Raw genomic sequence first — 24211 nt, 5'->3', positions numbered from 1 at the left:
GTCAATATTTATTGATAGTCAGACTAACGTATATATATATATATATATATATATATATATATATATATATATATATATATATATATATATATATATATATATATATATATATATATATATATATATATATATATATATATCTGCTCTCCCTCCTTTGGTTTTCTCATAATTACTTTGTAGTCTCCAGTTTCCAGGGGAGACATGGCCCTCCTCCTTCTCCCCCTGTGGGTTTCTGTGATAGGAGACTGGATAAGAAAATCAGGGAGAGGCCGATTCTTTACTATGATTTTTGGCAGTTAGAAGGGCTAGGGCCTATCTCTTTCACTATAAACTTAAATAGTCTGACACTTTTTTTTTATGAGGTCTGACATAACAAGACAAACAAAACCAGTAATACGGAGCAGCGAACCTGAATGGCAAGAAACAATGGTATATCCAGGACTACAAGCAGCTGACCTTGATTCACGATCATTGGAACTTACAGTTTGGCATCACAGTTCCACAGGACAGCATGAATTCTTGGGAGAATTTACAATCGATCTCAAAGGTAAACCTTTTTATCAATACTTTTTATTCACTGATATCCTTTCCAAAATTGTTTTCAAGATATGTTCTTATGATTAGGCATCAACTTCGGATATTAATATGTAAATGGTAATTAATCGGCTATATTGATTGTTTGATAAAAGATTAAATCAAATAATGAATCTAGGGAAACCATGGCGGAAACTGTAAAACATTTCTGTGTTATGAGGCTGTTTTTCGTCTGTTTTTGAGCAGTGTATTTTTCAATTGTCATAATATCAGCACGTCGCCTGAAAGAGGTTTTCCTAAAACTTTTTTTTCAAAGACGGGAAAAAAATGAGTTTGAAAATTTTGACATTTATATCTCAGATTCGGCTATAGCCAGAGCGTTTATTTTGTTTCAAAATTAAGAAGAGAAATTGCTTATATCGTTGTGCTTATTTTCATAGGCCTAAGGTGAGTCTTTCCTTAGATGAAACGGAATGGATATCCGGAACCGCCTAAGATAAACGGAACCGCCTGAAAATTCCAGAACATAGGTAAGATATGGCAAAATGTATGTCATCTGATAGACAAATTTTAATTTCTACAACTAACTGGGAGTTATACAATAAAATGAAATAAAAGATCAAGTGGAGGTATCGCTTAGTAATAAGGCTTTCGGAATTTCTTGTTTAAATCTTCTGAGCACCAACGAAAGAGGCTGCTTCGGGACACACCGTGATTTCAGCTGACGTAGGCTACTAGGTACTTCAACTTCTAATAAGACTTTTCAGTCATGCCACATCTACTACTGGCATGAAACGATAAAGTGATTCTACGTCTTTTATTTAAGCTGTTGGCAACTCAAATACTGTGCTTGAAGGTACACGAGGCAGCAATCTTTCCACAACATTCACTGCTGATACATTGGGAAATGGCTTCCTTGGGCTAACTTCTGGAGCAATCAGCGACACAAAAGGAGTAGTGTCCATAAACGAAGTTTTGTAGGACAACCTTTTGCATAGTCCTTGCTTATACTGTAGTAACTTTGCCTTTGAAAATGGCACTAAACTTATAGCATTTGGACCGCAATAAAAAAAAAATCTGCTTGGTCATTTGAATAATGACAAACGGGTCACGCAGCCGAGCCATCAAAGGTTTTTATGTCAAATCTAGTAGCGAAAATAATTCCTTGTGCTTCAAAGACCTCTCAATGACGCTGTGAACAGCATCGACCTCCTGAGTCATTGAGTGGCCAGGCTCAGAATACTACATCGTTATAACTGGACGTTTGAATTCTTCTCCAGGATGTTTTGCATCATGCAGCTCATTATTTGATTACAATTCTGAGGCACACATAAATCTGACCATGTAACCAACTTTCTGATGCAAGGATAAGCATAAAAAAAACCTTATCAAGAATAGTACAAACGCCACTCGTAATATCATTTCTACTTCTACCAGCAAAACATTCCGACCACAAATAACACTATACATTTTTGATTAGCTCTCATGTTTGCCTGCGAAAGGTAAAAATAGCAGTTAAGTTGAAGCAAGTGATCTATTTTTTGTTAAAGAAAAGGACGAAACATCCCTCTCGGCAAAGAAAAAACCTTTTCCATATCTAAACAGAGTACGGGGGCATCCAAACCCATGTCCTTATCTATTTTTTCTTTTATTTCTAGTTTTCCTTTCACATGTTTTCCACGAGAGGTTTTGACCTCTTCAGATAATTCAGTGCCATTTTTTAAGCTACCTTTTTTTCTTTTGCGTTAAGTAAATCATCAACTTTCGGCAAAACGAAACATGCTATAATCACGTATGCGATTCGGCATAACCACTTTAAAGAAATCGAAAAATAACGATTGGGCAAATGAAAACTGCAAAATACAGGCAGTTAGAGACGTCTTACTGCAATGTCAATTTGAACAAACAAAAGAGTATTACGCTTATTCCAAATATATAAAATTCATTAATTTCAATGTTACCTATTAAGTTTCACCAAAGAAAGTCTGCCTCGTTTTCATATAAGGGAAGGAACACCCTCAGAAAGTCTAGCAATCTTAATGAAAATAACACAAGCAGACTCAGCATGTCAGATAACCCAATCTAGAGGTTTCAAGCTCCTGTCTGCAAAAGATGTGGAATTTTGTATTTTTGCCAGAAGAAAGATCATGGGTGCGGGGAGGAAGTTTTATGGGGAGAAATTTCACAGGGAAATTTTTCACATGGACTGAGGGGATAGAAGGGGATTTCCTGGCATGATTTATAAAATAGTCAAAAATAAAAAAAAAACAAGTTTTTTCAACTAAAATTAAGGAGCAACATCAAAAATTTAAAAACGACCAGAAATTATTCCGTATATGAGGGGGGCTGCCCCTTCCTCAATCATCATATTTTATGCTAAATTTTAACTTTTAATTTTAACATTTAACTGTTTTAACATTTTAAAATTAAGAAAGACCGCTCAAACACAAGGGCCATTGAATTTGAATGAGAAGTGTTTTTAAAGAACTTTCTCAGTTTTTTTTTTAGATTTCAGCACAAAGAGTGAGGGCTGAGGAACTATACGCGACAATTTCTGTTCGTTTCAAGTCTAAACGTTGCTTCTCACTTTCAGTTGATTTTTTTTTTTATTTGACGAACAAAGGAAATAGCTAGTCGAAGTAGAATAATTTTTAAGCGCGCAGTGATATTAATTCTCAGCAACCTTAAAGTCTCAGTAATTTTGATTTTATTTTTTTTTTATGTTATAGTTATAAAATGAACCAAAAATGGTTGAAACGCATATAGTTTTCAGTAGAGCAAACAACACCCTAGATTTTAGAAGGTATAGGAGGATATAGCCCAACCCCAGCGTATTGTAATTTCTGTTAATTTAGGGCTTTATTTTTATTTTATTGTCTGTGTTTTTTAAGAGTCATTTACTTATTGATGGTAAATTCTGTTCATTTTTAAAATGAATTGTCATATGAATTCATTTCTGGGCGTCTGAGGTTTTAATATGGCTTTTAACTCTTATTTGTTTTGTTTTTTTAATTTTTTAAAATAATTTATGCTCTTTTTCGATTGATATATTTTAAATTATTTGTAAAAATTAGAAAGATGTTTAGAGTTTTATCCGTTTATCTGCTTAAGAATTAAAATGTTGGATTCTATTTTGTATTTTTTAATTTTTTAAAAATAAATTCGAAACCTTGAAATTTTTAAATATTTCCAAATAGTAGTAGGGCCATGATTACTTCAAGCACACCAATACAAAAATTAAAACAGGGAAATTAAAATATGTTTGATGATTATGTTGTTTGATGTTTCTTGGTTATTTTGTTTGATGGTTATGTTGTTTCTTGGTTATGTTTTTTTATCTTTGTTGGTTATGTTGATGTTGTTTGATGGTTATTCTGTTTCTTGGTTATGTTGATGTTTGTTGGTTATTGGTTATGATTGTTGGCTTTTTTGTTTGATGGTTATGTTGTGTTGATTATGTTTGACGGTTATATTGTTTGATGTTTGTTGGTTATGAGTGATGGTTATGTGATTTGTTGGTTATGTTGGTTATGTTTGATGGTCATGTTTGTTAGTTATGTTTCTTGGTTATGTAACGTAGATGTTGTTTGAAGGTTGTTGGTTATGTTGATGTTCGTTGGTTGTTGGTTATGAGTGATGGTTATGTTGTTTGATGGTTATGTTATGTTTATGGTGTTTGACGGTTATATTGTTTGATGTTTGTTGGTTGTTGGTTTTGAGTGATGGTTATGTGATTTAATGGTTATGTTGGTTATGTTTGATGGTCATGTTTGTTGGTTATGTTTCTTGGTTATGTTGCGTAGATGTTGTTTGATGTTTATGTTATGTTGATGTTCGTTGGTTGCTGGTTATGCTTGATGGTTATGTTGTTTGATGGTTATGTTATGTTGATGTTGTTTGATGTTTGCTGGTTGTTGGTTATCTTTGATGGTTATGTTGTTTGATGGTTATTTTGTTTCTTGTTGATGTTGTTTTTTGGTTATGTGATTTGATGTTGTTTGTTGGTTATGAGATTTAATGGTTAAGTTGTTTGCTGTATCATTGTTATGTTGGTTGTTGTTTGATGCTTATGTTGTTTGTTGGTAATGTTGGTTATGTTGTGTGATAGTTATGTTGTTTGTTGGTTATGTTGGTTATCTAATTTGTTGGTTGTGTGCTTTGATGGTTATGTTATGATGGTTAAGTTTGTTGGTTATGTTTGCAGGATATATTTGAAATAAATGCTGTTACTACCCAATGCCACCCCTTTTCCAAGCACCCCTTTGTTTCTCAACGGCAGTCTTCTGACGTCACGGCACACACCCTTGCACCTGTAAAATGCAGTCACCTGTTTCTACCGGAGCCCTGTTTCTAAGCAAGATTTCAAGCGCTTGTGTCGTCATGTGACACACCCCTTTGAATTTGTGTGACAGTCCTCTGATGTCACGGTACACACCCCCGTTTCAAGCGCATTTTACACCACTCTACATACCATCACCTTTAAAATGTCAAATAAGGGGAGCTACCAAAATCTCAAGCCGTCACAGCTACGCAATGCGGTTACCGGCTCTATTAAGGGGAACACAGTTGCCAAAACCCCGACACACCCCTCTGGACTCCAATGACGTCATACGACTTACCCCGTTTCAAACGGACAGGTCTAATATGCCTAACTTTGCAACAGGAACCCATGGGGGAATCCCCGCTTGTAATGTAACCAGATCACATAATATACGCATCATAATATACGCAAAAAGAACCAACACCTCAAGCCGTCACAGCTACGCAATGCGGTTACCGGTTCTATTAAGGGGAACACAGTTGCCAAAACCCCGACACACCCCTCTGGACTCCAATGAAGGCATACGACTTACCCCGTTTCAAACGGACAGGTCTAATATGCCTAACTTTGCAACAGGAACCCACGGGGGAATCCCCGCTTATAACGTAACCAGATTACACATCTTACCTAATTATTGTGCAACACTGTCATGCAATACTTTGTTTTCGCCCAAAACCCTCAAAGCGTTTTTTCTCATTAACTTAATGGCGGCACACCCTTTATGTAAGATCAGCAGATCTTGCGCATTGATGGCGCATCTCTTTCTACCTGTTAATACCATTCTGACATTTTTTGCCCAAAAGCCTCATGACATTGTCTTTTTCGGCGTTTCATTTTTTGCTCGAAACACCTTTCATATTTTTTATTTTTCTAGTGTTCTTAACCCTGCCAGGCCACGAAAGGTACCACTCCCTTCCAACGGTGCAGCGCCCCAAGCAAGTCGTTCATGAAACCATTTCCAGTTTTTTGTATCAGGATCCATGTTCTAAAACTAATCCATTGCAGGACAGCTAAAATTCTTCATTTTTTGGCGCGCATGAAAAAGATGCGTTACTCTCCAGGCTTGAAATACTCCAGGAGGCGATTGCTTTAAATCTATTAATAACGATAAAATGACAATTGATCGTTTCTTAGCGCTGGGTATAAGATTTCACACTCTCGCGAAACTACGCCCCCCCCTCTAGTATGCACAACTGGGGGACTAAGGTTGATATAAGATGTACATTTAAGACCTATTAAGAGAAATAAGGAAAATATCCATTTCTTTCAGTACCTATTAGATTTTCACCGTTTCCATGGGAAAATTCCTTAATGTCTCCACCCTAACTTTTAAGCTGTAGTTCACCCCACAATGACATTACAGAACTCCCCCCAATCAACCTTGACAAGACATCATTTCCACCAGGATATTTTTCAGGCATTTTCTATTAAAAATTATATCTTTAAATCACGTGATTCAAGTTTTTTGCAACCCAAGCCAATCATAATGCCCCATAAAATACTCTTTACCGCCATGGCATTTCACCCATGTGACCCGCCCCCCCCCTACCCTTCTCCCCAGATGACCTGATATTAGTGGTATATTTAAACCGTTTTAAGAGATATTAAAGAAAAACTTAACGAAGCTTATCTTTAAGCTCTAGAGTATACTAGTCAATGAGAATGCATACCACCTGGGTAAATTATGGATGATATTAAACACCCCTCCCCCCTTTACATCGCTACATCCCTACCCCCCCCCCAAAAAAAAAAACATCTTTCAGGCATTTCCTAATAACAAATTATGCCTTTAAATCCCTTGATTCACGTTTTTGCAACTCAAGCCTATCATGATAACACCACAAAATACCCCACGCCGCCATGGCATTTTGCCCATGTGACACTAGACCCCACACCCCCGGGCGAGCTGATATTAGTGGTATGTTTAAACCATATTAAGAGGTAATATTGAAAAACTTTTAACAAAAATATCCATTTCTTTGAGTTAAACTTATGGATATATATCGGGGGAAATAGAGGTTGAGGAAAAAGGATATGCAAAGTGTAATTTAAGGTCACGATGGAAGGGGTGCCCCAAGGGGGAAGGGCAGCCTGAGATATCGGATGAACCTAAAAGGTATAAGAAAATTGAAATGTAGTATACCTCTATTTTTATACCCTGGTATATTTTGGAATGCTCAATTTTTATAAAATTTTAATAAATTGAATTTTTTTGAAGAAGTTATTTTTATTAAGAAAAAAGTAGGTGACATTAGATAAATTATGAGATGTTTTTAAGGAAAATTTGAAGGTCACAGAGAGGAGAGGAGGTGGGATTAAAAAAAATGATATTTAAAAAAAAATCCTAACAATAGATTCCACCTCTACCTAGAATTTATTTTCAGAGGGCGCCTTTATAATAGACGTAATTTTTAGGCATTGTTGTGGCTTATAAAATGATAAAATATATAAACAAAAGCATGCGTAATTTAAGGAAAGACGAGGCGAGAGGACACCAGGGGAGGGGGGCCATCTGTGGGGGGAGGAGGTCCGGTTTCCGTTGCCAGCTCACCAATGTTATATTCACAATTTTTCGTTAAAAAAAAGCGGTAATTTTCAAGTGTATATTTATTGTTAGCTTGCCTCCGTCCACTAGGGCAGCGGTCCTGCTCACTGCCCGCCTCCGAGGAAGTGTCCAGTCCCCCCGAATGGTTTGTCTCAGCTCTGACCCAGGGCACATTTTTTCAGAAAAAATATCAGGGAGGGGATCATAATATACGCAAAAGGAACCGTGTATTATAGAAAACCAGGGTTCCTAGCGTACAACCTCTGAGGGTAGGGGAGGGGAATGATATTAGAAATGGATTAAAAGTGTTTTAAGAGCCTTGTAAAAAATATCCCTTTTTTCATTAAGATAAATTTATGAATATTTAACAGTATCCTAACAATAGGTTCAACCAGTAGGGTGTATATATGGAATTATGATGCCTGTATAGGAATTCCACGTTCCATGTCACCTTTCCAAGGCAGATTACCAGACTGGTTATTTGGCAGTGTATAATGTGGTCAAACAGGTTTTTTTCCTGCTATTAATAAGAATTTCATAAGAATGTACGTCGTGAGTTCACGTGCACAATTTTTTTTCTTAAAAAACTGGTATGATATAAAGTAGTCAAACATGTTTTGGGAGCATGCAGTTTGTTATTAAGAAATTGGACACTACAATCAGAATTGTTTGATTGACATTTAAAAAGGGGTAATGAGATTTGAAAATTGGAGTGTAGGATTTGCAAATTTGATCCTATTAAGGATTGACTTGAAATAAAAATTTTTAAAAAGAAATGGCTGAAAAGTGTTTTCGGGGAGATGGGGTGATTGTGTACTGTATAATACACAAGTGATGTTTGGACAGGGTTGTCAATTTAAAATAGTTCTAACGTTATACTATGTGAAGAAGTTGATACTAAGAGGGGTGTAGATGACAAGAAAAGAATTGTAATAACGAATAGCTTTACTTCTTCGAAGGGTTCCGTATAATACATAAGTGGTGGGGTGATGGCAGAAGGATCTCTTAGAGTACTTATAGTGCTGTACTGTGGGCCGAGCTGCTAGAGAAAACCCCGTCTGGATAAGTTGAAATAAAAAATTTAACAAGAAATGGATGAAAAGTGTTTTGGGGGGAGATGGGCTGATTGTGTACTGTATAATACACAAGTGATGTTTGGACAGTGTTGTCAATTTAAAATATACTTCGATTTTTTTTTAAAAGGGTTAAAGTGATTAGCAATTACGAGCGGGTATTCCCCGCTGGTTTTTTTTTTAATCGAAAACTAGAGATTGTCCAATTGTGTATTAAGGAATGCTTTTGTAGGGAAAGCTGTCAATCACCCGTGTGTTATCCACAGTTCCATTTTTGAAGTCTGTGCTATCAAGAGCGGTTTCTGATTTGTTTTGGAGAATTGCCTTTAGCCAACAATAGTTTAGAAACAAAAAAAATTGACAAGAAATGGCTGAAAAGTGTTTGGGGGGACAGGGGATGATTGTGTACTGTATAATACACAAGTGATGTTTGGACAGTGTTGTCAATTTAAAATATACTTCGATGTGTTGTCAATTTAAAATAGTTAAGAAATAAAAAAAAATTAACAAGAAATGGCTGAAAAGTGTTTGGGGGGAGATGGGATGATTTTGTACTGTATAACACTCAAGTGATGTGTGGACAGTGTTGTCAATTTAAAATATACTTCGATGTGTTGTCAATTTAAAATAGTTAAGAAATAAAAAAATTTAACAAGAAATGCCTGAAAAGTGTTTTGGGGGGAGATGGGTTGATTGTGTACTGTATAATACACAAGTGATGTTTGGACAGTGTTGTCAATTTAAAATATACTTCGATGTGTTGTTAATTTAAAATAGTTTAGAAATAAAAAATATTTAACAAGAAATGGCTGAAAAGTATTTTGGAGGGAGATGGGTTGACTCTGTACTGTATAATACACAAGTGATGTTTGGACAGTGTTGTCAATTTAAAATAGTTTAATGTTATACTATATAAAGAATTTGATACTAAAGGGATGTCGATAACAAGAAAAGAGTTGTAATAATGGATAGCTGTACTTCTTCAATGTGTTTCATATAATACATACGTGATGGAGCGATAGGACTGGGATGTTTTAGAGTACTTATATTGTAATAGTGGAGGGAAGATTTGTGAGTACCAAGTCAATTGATAGTTACGCTATTATAGAAATTAATTTCAAAGTACCAAGTCACATGATAGTTACGCTATTATAGAAAATAATTTCAAAGTACCAAGTCACATGATAGTTGAGCTATTGTAGAAGATAATTTCAAAGTACCATGTCACATGATAGTTACGCTATTGTATAAAATAATTAAAAAGTAACAAATAACATTAGTTTTAAGATATTTTAGTATATAATATCAAAATACCATGTAAAATGATAGTTACTTTATGATAGAAAATAATATCAAAGCACCCAGTCACATGATAGTTACGCTATTTTAGAAAATAATATCAAAATACCAAGTCATATGATAGTTACGCTATTGTAAAAAATACTTTCAAAGCACCAAGTCACATGATAGTTACGCTATTGTAGAAAATAATTTCAAAGTACCAAGTCACATGGTAGTTAAGCTATTTTAAAAAATAATTTCAAAGTACCAAATCACAAGATAGTTACGCTTTTGTATAATACAATTTCAAAGTACAAATTCACGTCATATTGACTTGATTATACAAAATCATTTCAAAGTACCAAGTCGCATGATAGTTACGCTATTCTAGAAAATAATATTAAAGTACCCAATCAATTGATAGTTACGCTATTATAGAAAATAATTTCAAATTAACAAGTCAAATTATTGTTTCACTATTGTATAAAATAATTTCAAAGCACCTACTCACGTGATAGTTACGCTATTATAGAAAATAATTTCAAAGTACCAAGTCACATGAAAGTCACGCTATTATAGAAAATAATTTCAAAGTACCAAGTCACATGATAGTTACGCTTTTTTAGAAAATAATTTCAAAGTACCAAGTCACATGAAAGTTACGCTATCATAGAAAATAATTTCAAAGTACCAAGTCACATGATAGTTACGCTATTGTATAAAATAATTTCAAAGTAACAAGTCACATGATAGTTACGCTGTTGTAAAAAATAATTTCAAAGCACAAAGTCACATGATAGTTACGCTATTGTAGAAAATAATTTCAAAGTACCAAGTCAAATGATAGTTACGCTGTTGTAGAAAATAATTTCAAATTACCAAGTCACATGATAGTTACGCTATTATAGAAAATAATTTCAAAGTACCAATTCAAATGATAGTTACGCTATTGTAGAAAATAATTTGAAATTACCAAGTCAAATGATCGTTATGCTTTTTAAGAAAATAATTTCAAAGTACAAAGTCACATGATAGTTACGCTATTGTAGAAAATAATATCAAAGTACCAAGTCACATGATAGTTACGCTATTGTAGAAAATTTTTTAAAATACCAAGTCACATGAAAGTTACCCTATTGTAGAAAATAATTTCAAAGTACCAAGTCACATGATAGTTACGCTATTGTAGAAAATAATTTCAAAGTACCAAGCCACATGATAGTTACGCTATTAAAGAAAATAATTTAAAAGTAACAAGTCACATGATAGTTACGCTATTGTAGAAAATAAGATCAAAGTACCAAGTCACATGATAGGTACTCGATTGTAGAAAATTATTTCAAAGGACCGAGTCACAAAGTAGTTATGCTATAATAGAAAATAATTTCAAAGTACCAAGTCAAAGGATAGTTAATCTTTTGTAGAAAATAATATCAATACAAAAAGTCATTTGATACTTACGCTATTATAGAAAATAATTTCAAAGTACCAAGTCACATGACAGTTACGCTATTATAGAAAATAATTTCAAAGTACCATGTCACATAATAGTTAAGCTATTGTAGAAAATAATTTAAAAGTACCAAGTCACAGGATAGTTAAGCGATTATAGAAAATAATTTCAAAGTACCAAGTCACATGAAATTTACGCTATTATAGAAAATAATTTCAAAGTACCAAGTCACATGATAGTTACGCTATTGTAGAAAATAATTTCAAAGTACCAAGTCACAAGATAGTTACGCTTTTATAGAAAACAATTTCAAAGTACCAAGTCACTTGATAGTTACGCTATTAAAGAAAATAATTTCAAAGTACCAAGTCACATGATAGTTACGCTATTGTAGAAAATAATTTCAAAGTACCAAGTCACATGAAAGTTACGCTATTTTCGACAATAGCGTAACTATCATGTGGCTTGGTACTTTGAAATTATTTTCTACAATAGCGTAACTATCATGTGACTTGGTACTTTGAAATTATTTTATACAAATAGCGTAACTATCATATGACTTGGGACTTTGAAATTATTTTCTATAATAGCGTAACTTTCATGTGACTTGGTACTTTGAAATTATTTTCTACAATAGCGTGACTTTCATGTAACTTGGTACTTTGAAATTATTTTCTACAATAGAGTAACTTTCATGTGACTTGGTACTTTGAAATTATTTTCTACAATAGCGTAACTATCATGTGACTTGGTACTTTGAAATTATTTTATATAATAGCGTAACTATGATGTGACATGGTACTTTGAAATTATTTTATAAAATAGCGTAACTATCATCTGACTTGGTACTTTGAAATTATTTTATACAATAGTGTAACTATCATGTGACTTGGTACTTTGAAATTATTTTCTATAATAGAGTAACTTTCATATGACTTGGTACTTTGAAATTATTTTATACAATAGCGTAACTATCATGTGACTTGGTACTTTGAAATTATTTTATACAATAGCGTAACTATCATGTGACTTGGTACTTTGAAATTATTTTCTACAATAGCGTAACTATCATGTGACTTGATACTTTGAAATTATTTTCTATAATAGCGTAACTATCATGTGACTTGGTACTTTGAAATTATTTTCTATAAAAGCGTAACTATCATGTGACTTGGTACTTTGAAATTATTTTCTACAATATCGTAACTATCATGTGAATTGGTACTTTGAATTTATTTTCTAAAATAGCGTAACTATCATGTGACTTGGTGCTTTGATATTATTTTCTATAACAGCGTAACTATCATGTGATATGGTACTTGGAAATTATTTTATACAATAGCGTAATTATCATGTGACTTGGTACTTTGAAATTGTTTTCTACAATAGCGTAACTATCATGTGACTTGGTACTTTGAAATTAATTTCTGCAATAGCGTAACTAACATGTAACTTGTTACTTTGAAGTTCTTTTATATAACAGCGTAACTATCATGTGACATGGTACTTTGAAATTATTTTCTATAATAGCGTAACTATCATGTGAATTGGTACTTTGAATTTATTTTATAAAATAGCGTTACTTTCATGCGAATTGGTACTTTAAAATTCTTTTCTATAGTAGCGCAACTATCATGTGAAATGGTACTTTGAAATTATTTTATACAATAGCGTAAATATCATTTGACTTGATACTTTGAATTTATTCTATACAATAGCTTAAATATCTTGTGACTTGGTACTTTGAAATTATTTTATATAATAGCGTAACTATCATGTGACTTGTTAATTTGAATTTATTTTATTTAGTGTATTAAGTACCTTGTGACTTGGTACTTAGATATTATATTCCACGAGATCGAAAATATCCAATAACTTTGTCCTTTTAACTTACTTTCTTCAAAGAATTAACTATAAAGTGAATGGGTATTTTGAATTTATTTTCTGTAATAACGTAACTATCATGCGACTTGGTACTTTGAAATTTATTTCTACAACAGCGTAACTATCATGTGACTTGGTACTTTGAAATTATTTTCTATAATAGCGTGACTTTCATGTGACTTGGTACTTTGAAATTATTTTCTATAATAGCGTAACTATCATGTGAAATGGTACTTTGCATTTATTTTCTACAATAGCGAAAAAATATTTTGACTCTGTTAATTGAATCTATGTTTTAAAATAGAGTAACTATCATTTGATTTGGTACTTTGAAATTTTTTTTCTATAAAAGCTAAACTATACAATCACTAGGTACTTTGAAATGAAATTCTATACTCACGTAAATATAATGTGAATTGGTACTTTGAAATTATTTTCTACGAAAGCGAAACTATCATGTGACTTGGTACTTTGAAATTATTTTCTACAATAGCGTAACTATCACGTGACTTGGTATTTTGAAATTATTTTCTACAATAGCGTAACTATCATGTGACTTGGTACTTTGAAATTATTTTTTACAATAGCGTAACTATCATGTGACTTGGTATTTTGAAATTATTTTATACAATAGCGTAACTATCATGTGACATGGTACTTTGAAATTATTTTCTATAATAGCGTAACTATCATGTGACTTGGTACTTTGAAATTTTTTTTGTACAATAGCGTAACTATCATGTGACTTGGTACTTTGAAATTATTTTATACAATAGCGTAACTATCATGTGACATGGCACTTTGAAATTATTTTATACAATAGCGTAACTATCATGTGACATGGTACTTTGAAATTATTTTCTATAATAGCGTAACCAGCATGTGACTTGGTACTTTGAAATTATTTTCTATAATAGCGTAACTATCATGTGACTTGGTACTCGCAACTCCCCCCTCCACTATCACACTATAAGTACTCTAAGACACCCCGCTCCCATCACTCCACCACTTATGTATTATATGGAACACATTGAAGAAGTATAGCTATCCGTTATTACAATTCTTTTCTTGTCATCTACACCCCTTTAGTATCATCTTCTTCGTATAGTATAACGTTAAACTATTTTAAATTGACAACAATGTCCAAACATCACTTGTGTATTATACAGTAGAGAATCAACCCATCTCCCTCAAAAACACTTTTCAGCCATTTCTTGTTAAATATTTTTTATTTTTAAACTATTTTAAATTGAAAACAGATCGAAGTATATGTTAAATTGACAACACTGTCCAAACATCACTTGTGTATTATACAGTACACAATCAACCCATCTCCCCCCAAAACACTTTTCAGGCATTTCTTGTTAAATTTTTTTATTTCTTAACTATTTTAAATTGACAACAGATCGAAGTATATTTTAAATTGACAACACTGTCCAAACATCACTTGTGTATTATATAGTACACAATCATCCCGTCTCCCCCCAAAACACTTTTCAGCCATTTCTTGTTAATTTTTCTTTTATTTCTAAACTATTTTAAATTGACAACACATCGAAGTATATTTTAAATTGACAACACTGTCCAAACATCACATGTGTATTATACAGTACACAATCAACCCGTCTCCCCCCAAAACACTTTTAAGCCATTTCTTGTTAAAAAAATTTTATTTCTTATCTATTTTAAATTGACAACACTGTCCAAACAACACTTGTGTATTATACAGTACACAATCATCCCCTGTCCCCCAAAACACTTTTCAGCCATTTCTTGTTAATTTTTTTTATTTCTAAACTATTGTTGGCTAAAGGCAATTCTCCAAAACAAATCAAAAACCGCTCTTGATAGCACAGACTTAAAAAATGGAACTGTGGATAACACACGGGTGATTGACAGCTTTCCCTACAAAAGCATTCCTTAATACGCAATTTGACAATCTCTAGTTTTCGATTAAAAAAAAAACGCGGGGAATCCCCGCTCGTATTTGCTAATCACTTTAACCCTTTTAAAAAAAAATCGAAGTATATTTTGAATTGACAACACTGTCCAAACATCACTTGTGTATTATACAGTACACAATCAACCCATCTCCCCCCAAAACACTTTTCAGCCATTTCTTGTTAAATTTTTTATTTCAACTCATCCACACGGGGTTTTCTCTAGCCGTTCGGCTCATCGTACATCACTATAAGTACTCTAAGAGATCCTTCTGCCATCACCCCACCACTTATGTATTATACGGAACACTTCGAAGAAGTAAAGCTATTCGCTATTGCAATTCTTTTCTTGTCATCTACACCCCTCTTAGTATCAACTTCTTCATATAGTATAACGTTAAACTATTTTAAATTGACAAAACTGTCCAAACATCACTTGTGTATTATACAGTACACAATCACCCCATCTCCTCGAAAACACTTTTCAGCCATATCTTGTTAAAAAAATTTATTTCAAGTCAATCCTTAATAGGATCAAATTCGCAAATCCTACACTCCAATTTGCAAATCTCATTACCCCTTTTTAAATGTCAATCAAACAATTCTGATTGTAGTGTCCAATTTCTTAATAACAAACTGCATGCTCCCAAAACATGTTTGACTACTTTATATCATACCAGTTTTTTAAGAAAAAAAATTGTGCACGTGAACTCACGACGTACATTCTTATGAAATTCTTATTAATAGCAGAAAAAAACCTGTTTGACCACAGTATACACTGCCAAATAACCAGTCTGGTAATCTGCCATGGAAAGGTGCAATGGAACGTGGAATTCCTATACAGGCATCAGAATTCCATATATACACCCTACTTCAACCCTCCTAATAGCATTCATTTTCAGAGAGCGCCTTGATAATAGACGTAATTTTTAGGCATTATTGTGGCTTATAAAAGAATAAAACATATAAACAATAGCATGCGTAATTTAAGAAAAGACGAGGGGAGAGGAATCCAAGGGAGGGGGTCCATCTGTGGGGGAGGAGGCCCGTTTTCCGTCGCCAGCTCATCAATGTTATATTGATAATTTTTGTTACAAAAAGCGGCAATTTTCAAGTGTATTTTTATTGTTAGCATGCCTCCGTCCACTATTGTGCCGGCCCTGCTAGCTGCCCACCTCCGAGGAAGTGCCCAGTCGCCCCGAATGGTTTGTTTCAGCCAAGTGCACATATTTTTCAGAAAAAAATATCAGGAAGGGGATCATAATATACGCAAAAGGAACCGTGTATTATAGAAAATCAGGGCTCCTAGCATACAACCTCTGAAGGTAGGGGAGTGGGAATGATATTAGACATGGATTAAAAGTGTTTTAAGAACTTTTAGATAATATCCCTTTTTTCATTAAGATAAATTTATGAATATTTAACAGTATCCTAACAATAGGTTCAACCCTCCTGGTAGCATTCATTTTCAGAGAGGGCCTTGATAATAGACGTAATTCTTAGACATTATTGTGGCTTATAGAAGAATAAAATATATAAACAAAAATAAGGAAAGATGAGGGGAGAGGACTCCAGGGGAGGAGGGAACGTCTGCGGTGAGGCCCGTTTTTTGCTCGCCAGCTCATCACTGCTATATTTATATTTTTTTTGCTATAAAAAGCGGTAATTTTCAAGTGTATATTTACTGTTATCCCGCCTCCGTCCACTAGGGTTTAATCCGGCCTGCTCGCTGGTCGCCTCTGAGGGAATATCCAGTCAACCGAACGGTATGTCTCAGTCCTTACGCAACCCAGGACACATTTTTCAGCAAAAATATCAAAATGCGCAAAGGATGGGAAATTCTTTTTCCCACCTATCTCGCGCACTATGGGGGAGTTTGGTCAGTATCTACTCATTTCGGGGGCAAAATCCGGGCTTTATCTAGGCGATAAAGGAGGTTAAAAAATGGTCCTGCTCGAGATAACTTAAAAAGTACTAATAATAGAGAAGTTATCATAGAATTTCTAGGATATGACCACCTCTGATATCACATCATCCCTTTTTCTAGCACTCACCTGCCAAGATTCACACCCCTGGCAGGCCCAATCAGGATTCTTGATGTTCTATTATTTCTTCAGTAGTACCGAAAATCACACTTATTTTTGGCGAAATGTTTTTATATAAGATTCAGAGGATTTTCATGAGCAAGTCTAATGTGAATGATGCCAGTGTATCTCCCAAGCTAGACTAAAGGGACCCAATGGAGCTCCAGGACGGCACACACACACACAGGTGCTATGTAATAACGGCGGTACACATCTTAAGCAAAGATACCTAATCGGAGAGATTGGAAAATCACCTTGCGAGAAAAATAGATACCCGAACCGTTAAAAAGTATACTTATGGTCCAGAGCGAAATAGTGGTGTCACACTATTTTCACGCCGGCACCAGCCGTCCACATGGCATCAACCTTCACCCCCTAGGACATTTTCAACTTTTTTCGTCCTAAAAATAAGCTAAAAAACTTTATTAAACAACCTTTTTTTCTTGTTTTTTTTTATCACTTGAACTTCGGGGACTCCATATTTCATTGCTAGAACATGTTACTACAATGCAATTCAAGCCACAGAGTACTTAAAACAGTTTTCTAGCCTTCTTTGTCTTAGTAATAAGTTTACAGGTTGACCGCGATTTTTACACTTTGCCCTTGATTTCTACGGCGGTCTTGATTTGTAGGGTTACCCGTGATTTCTATTGTTTGCTTTGTTTTTTATGAAATTGTTTGGGTTTCATTGTTATACTAATGATTGCATAGAAATCAGGCATGATTTCTACACTTTGACCACAATTTCCTTGGTATGGTCTTGATTTTTGTGACTTCGTCCGGATTTCTAGTGTTGCCTCTATCATCTAGATAAGTACCATATGATTTTTCCTGGAAAACACTGCCTTTCTGGGCTTTAATATTTTATAGCGATAAGACAAAGTCGTTTCTCACTTGATGCTTTTTAAGTTCGTTAGAGAATATGATTTTTTTTTTCCTTGAACACCAAGCATTCTTGGGTTTAATGTTTTTTGAAAAAACAAAATAATCACTTTCTGCTATCACTCAGACACCAATCATCATCAGTGTAAGCGTCTTCTAATATTTGAAACATTAAAACACCCACACACACTTTCTTAGAAATACCTTTTTTATTGTGATAACAACTTTTCTTCCAGAAGTGGCAAGTTTTCCTTAACACTAACGAATCTTCTCTTGGAAGCAACAACTTTTTCCCCTTAGTAGTGACAAACTTTTATTCAACGCACTCAAATTTTTCCTAGAAGTAACAGTTTTTCTTCTTAGGGGTAACAAATTTCTTCTAATAGCACTACGTTTTCCGTCAAAGATACCAAATTTATCACAGAAGTAAAAATTTTTGTGAATGATAACAACTTTTCTGTTAGAAGTAACAAGTTTTTCTATCCAACATACCAAATTTTTCTTAGAAGAAACAATTTTTTCGTTATGATAACAAGTTTTATGCTTGAACTAGCAAGTTTTCTGTCAAAGATACCAAATTTCTCATAGAAATAACAATTTTTCGTTATGATAACAAGATTTCTGCCAGAAGTAGCAAGTTTTCCTTAACACTAACAAATCTTCTCTTCGAAGCAACAACTTTTTCCCCTTATTAGTAACAAACTTTTACTCAACGCACTCAAATTTTTCTTAGAAGTAACAGTTTTTTTCCTAGGAGTAACAAATTTCTTCTAATAGCACCAAGTTTTCCGTCAAAGATAACAAATTTCTCATAGAAGTAACAATTTTTTTGTCAGTGATAACAAGATTTCTGTTAGAAATAACAAGTTTTTCTGTCAAAAATACCAAAGTTTTCTTAGAAGCAAAAATTTTTCGTTATGATAACAAGTTTTCTGCCAGAACTAGCAATTTATCGTTAACAGTAACAAATCTTTTCTTCCCATCGAATTAACAGCTTTTTTCCTTGATACTAACAAAATTTTACTTAAACAATCAAATTTCTCTTAGAAATAACATTTATTCGTCAGTGATAACACGTTTTCTGCTTGAACTAGCAAGTTTTCTTTCAAAGATACAAACTTTTTCTTAGAAGTAGCGATTTTCGCTATTATGACAAGTTATTTGTTAGAAGTAACACGTTTTCAGTCAAACATACCAAATTTTTCTTGGAATTCACAATTTTTTCGTTTATGATAACAATTTTTCTGTCAGAAATAGCATTTTATCCTTAATACTAACAAGTTTTCACATTAAAGTAACAATTTTTATTTAATACTAACAAACTTTTACTTTACATTATCAAAATTTCTCTTAGAAATAACAGTAACAATTATTTTCCTAATAGCACCAAGTTTTCCGTCAGCGATAACACATTTCAAATAGAAGTAACAATTTTTGTAAATGATAACAATTTTTCCGTTAAAAATAGCAAGTTTTTTGGTCAAAGATAAAAACATTTTATTAGAAGTAACATTTTTTTTTGTCTATGATAACAAGTCTTCTGTCAGAAGTAGCAAGTTATCCTTAGCAATAACAAATCTTCTAATTGAATTAACAACTTTTATCCTAAATAGTAATAAACTTTTACTTAACACACTCAATTTTCTCTTGGAAGTAACAAATTTCTTTTAATAGCACCAAATTTACCGTCAAAGGTAGAAAATTCCTCATAAAAGTAAGAATTTTTCGTCAATGATAACAATTTATCTGTTAGAAGTTACATGTATTCTGTTAAAGATACCAAATTTCTCTTAGAAGTAACTGATTTTTCTTGGCAGTAACAAATTGCTTCTAATAGCACCAAGTTTTCCATCAAATATAACAAATTTCGCATAGAAGTAACAAGTTTTCGTCATTGATAACAACTTATCTGTTAAAAGTAACAATTTTACTGTTAAACATACCAAATTTTTCTTAGAAGTAACGATTTTTTCGTTATGATAGAAAGATTTCTGGCAGAAGTAGTAAGTTTCCTTAACACTAAAAAATTTTCTCTTCGAAGTATCAACTTTTTTCCTAAATACTAACAATGTTTTACCTAGCACTATCAAATTTTTCTTAGAAGTAACATTTTTCGGTACTGATAACACGTTTTCTGCTTGAACTACCAAGTTGTCCAGCAATTATAACAAATTTGTCTTGGAATTAACAATTTTTTCTTTTATAATAACAAATTTCTCTGTCAGAAGTAGCAACTTATCCTTAACACTAACAAATATTCTCATCGAAGTAACGACTTTTCCTTAATACTAACAAGATTTTACTTAACACTATCAAATTTCTCATAGAAGTAACCCGTTTTAACAGGTTTTCTGTCAAAGTTAGGTTTCTCTATATTTAGGTTAGGTTCATCTAACTAGTAGAAGAAATTTGTTACTTCTAAGAGAAATTTGATAGAGCTAGGTAAAAGTTTGTTAGTATTAAAGAAAAAAGTTGATACTTCGAAGAGAAGATTTGTTAGTGTTAAGGAAAACTTGCTTATTCTGACAGAACACTTGTTATCATAACGAAAAACTGTTACTTCTAAGAAAAAAAATTTGGTATGTTTGACGGAGAACTTATTACTTCTAACAGATAACTAGTTATCACTGATGAAAAATTGTTACTTCTATTAGAAATTTGTTATCTTTGATGGAAAACTTGGTGCTATTAGAAGAAATTTGTTACTTCTAAGATAAACCTGTTACTTCTCAGAAAAATTTGGTATCTTTGACAGAAGACTTGTTACGTATAACAGTTAACTTGTTATCACTGACAAAAAATTACTACTTCCATGAGAAATTTAGTACCTTTGACGGAAAACTTGGCGCTATTAGAAGAAATTTGTTACTTCAATGAGAAATTTGAGAGTGTCAAGTTAAAGTTTGTTAGCATTAAGGGAAAAATGTTGTTATTTCGACGAGAAACTTTATTAGTGTTAAGAAAAAACTTGCTACTTCTAAAAGAAGACTTGTTATTATAAGCAAAAAAATGTTACTTCTAAGAGAAATTTGGTATGTTTGACAAAAAAATTGTTACATTTAACAGATAACTAGTTATCACTGATGAAAAATTGTTACTTCTATGAGAAATTTGTTATCTTTGATGGAAAACATGGTGCTATTATAAGAAATTTGTTACTGCTAAGAGAAGCCTGTTTCTAATAAGATAATTTGGTATCTTTGACAGAAGACTTGTTACGTATAACAGTTAACTTGTTATCACTGACAAAAAATTGCTACTTCCATGAGAAATTTGGTAGCTTTGACGGAAAACTTGGCACTATTAGAAGAAATTTGTTACTTCTACGAGAAATTTGAGAGTGTTAAGTAAAAGTTTGTTAGTATTAAGGGAAAAATGTTGTTACTTCGAAGAGAAAATTTTTTAGTGTTAAGAAAAAACTTGCTACTTCTGACAGAAGACTTGTTATCATAAGCAAAAAAATTGTTACTTCTGCGAAATATTCGGTATCTATGGTAAAAAAAACTTGTTACTTCTAACAGATAACTTGTTATCACTGACGAAAATTGTTACTTCTATGCGAAATTTGTTATATAAGATGGAAAACTTGGTGCTATTAAAAGCAATTTGTTACTGCCAAGAAAAAAAGTTACTTCTAAGAGAAATTTGGTATCTTTAACAGAACACATGTAACTTATAACAGATAACTTTTTATCATTGACGAAAAATTGTTGCTTTTATGTGGAATTTTCCACCTTTTACGGTAAACCTCTAACAGATAACTTGTCATCATAACAAAAATTGCTACTTCCAAGAAAAATTTGGTGTCTTTGAGAGAAAACTTGCTAGTTCAAGCAGAAACCGTGTTATCACTGACGAAAAAATGTCACTTCCAAGAGATATTTGGGTGTGTTAAGTAAACGTTTGTTAGTATTAAGGAAAAAAGTTGTTACTTCGAAGAGAAGATATGTTAGTGTTAAGGAAATTTTGCTACTTTTGGCAGAAATCTTGTTATCATAACGAAATAATTGTTACTTCTAAGAACAATTTTGTATTTTTGACAGAAAAACTTGTTATTTCTAACAGATAACTTGATATCATTGACAAAAATTGTTACTTCTATGAGAAATTTGGTATCATTGACGGAAAACTTGGTGCTATTAAGAAGAAATTTGTTACTCCTAAGAAAAAAAATTTGTTACTCCTTCTCTGCTTCGAAGAGAAGATTTATTAGTGTTAAGGAAAACTTGCTATTTCTGGCAGTAAACTTATTGTCATAACGAAATATTTGTTACTTCACAGAAAAATTTGGTATGTTTGACAAAAAAACTTGTTACTCCAAACATATAACTTGTTATCACTGACGAAAAATTGTTACATCGATAAGAAATTTGATATCTTTGACAAAAAATTTGGTGCTGTTAGTACACTTATGTTACTTCTAAGAAAAAACTGTATCTCCTAAGAAAAATTTGGTATCATTGATAGAAATCTTGTTAAATCTAGCCGATAAATTACTATCACTTACGGAAAACTGTTAATTCTATGAGAAATTTGCTACCTTTGAAGGAAAAATTGGCACTATTAGAAGAAATTTGTTGTGTCTTAAGTAAAAGTTTGTCAGTATTAAGGGAAAATGTTGTTACTTCGAAGAGAAAATTTGTTAGTGTTGAGAAAAACTTGCTACTTCTGACAGAAGACTTGTTATCATAAGCAGAAAATTTTTTACTTCTACGAAAAATTTGGTATGTATGACGGAGAAATTATTACTTCTAACAGATAACTTATTATCACTGACGAAATTTGTTTACTTCTAAGAGAAATTTGTTATCTTTGAAGGAAAACTTGGTGTTATTGAAAGAAATGTGTTACTCCGAAGAAAAAACACTTACTTCTAAGACAAACTTTGTATTTTTGACAGAAAATATGTTACTTCTAACAGATAACTTGTTATCATTGACGAAAAATGGTTACTTGTATGAGAAATTTGCTACCTTTGACGGAAAATTTGGTGCTATTAGAAGAAATTTTGTACTTCCAAGAGAAGTTTGAGTGTGTTAAGTAAACGTTTGTTAGTATTAAGGAAAAAAATTGTTACTTCGATGAGAAAATTGGTTACTGTTACCTACTTCTGACAGAAGACTTGTTATCATAGGCAAAAAAATATTACTTCTAATAAAAAAAATTTATTTTTGACAGTAAAGCTTGCTACTTCTAACGGAAAAATTGTTATCATTGACAAAAATTGTTACTTCTATGTGAAATGTGTTATTTTTGACGGAAAACTTGGTGCTATTAGAAAAAAAATTCTACTGTTAGGAAAAACCTGTAATTTCCAAGAGAAATTGGATAATGTTAAGTAAAAGTTGTTACTATTAAGGAAAAATTGCTACTTCGATGAGAATATTTGTTAGTGTTAAGGATAACTTGCTACTTCTGACAGAAAAATCGTTATCGTAAACGAAAAAATTGTTCAATTCAAGTAAAATTTGGTATGTTTGACTGAAAACTCGTTACTTCTAACCGATATCTGGTCATCATAACGAAAATTGCTACTTCTAAGAAAAAATATTATATCTTTGAGTGAAAACTTGCTAGTTCAAGCAGAAAATGGGTTATCACTGACGAAAAAATGTTACTTCCAAGAGAAATTTGGGTGTTTTAAGTAAAATTTTGTTATTATTAAGGAAAAAAGTTGTTACTTCAAAGAGGAGATATGTTAGTAATAAGGAAAACTTGCTACTTCTGGCACAAAACTTGTTATCATAACAGAAAATTGTTACTTATAACAAAAATTTGGTATTTTTGACAGAAAAACTTGTTACTTCTAGCAGATAACTTGTTATCATTGACAAAAATTGTTACTTCTATGAGATATTTGGCATTGACGGAAAACTTGTTGCTATAGAAGAAATTTGTTACTCCTAAGAAGAAATTTTAGTTCTAAGAAAAATTTGAGTGGTTTGAGTAAAAGTTTTTTACTACTAATGGGAAAAAGTTGGTGCTTCGAAGAGAAGATTTGTTAGTCTTACGGAAAACTTGCTACTTCTGGAAGAAAACTTGTTATCATATCGAAAAATTGTTACTTCTATGAGAAATTTAGTATCTTTGACAGAAAACTTGCTAGTTCAAGCAAAAAAACGTGTTATTACTGACGAAAAATGTTACTTATAAGTGGAATTTGATTGTATTAAGTAAAAGCTTGTTAGTATGAAGGGAAAAAGTTGTTGCTTCC

General features: G+C 32.6%; 1 protein-coding gene across 1 annotated transcript in view; it reads left to right on the top strand.

The window, feature by feature from the left end:
• Nucleotides 1–24211, top strand: part of LOC148943507 (uncharacterized) — a 452088-nt gene that overhangs the window by 406247 nt on the left and 21630 nt on the right. Inside the window, exon 27 of the mRNA XM_089100994.1 lies at nt 363–547. Within this exon, the coding sequence (XP_088957120.1) occupies nt 363–547 (185 nt within the window). The remainder of the gene's footprint in view (nt 1–362; nt 548–24211) is intronic.

This window comes from Artemia sp. Qi Xiang Cuo, chromosome 15 (genome assembly GCF_049724085.1).
Source record: "Artemia sp. Qi Xiang Cuo chromosome 15, ASM4972408v1, whole genome shotgun sequence".
Taxonomy (NCBI): Eukaryota; Metazoa; Arthropoda; class Branchiopoda; order Anostraca; family Artemiidae; genus Artemia; species Artemia sp. Qi Xiang Cuo.
Note: the sequence above shows the minus strand (reverse complement) of the source record. Positions and strands in the feature narration are given on the sequence as shown.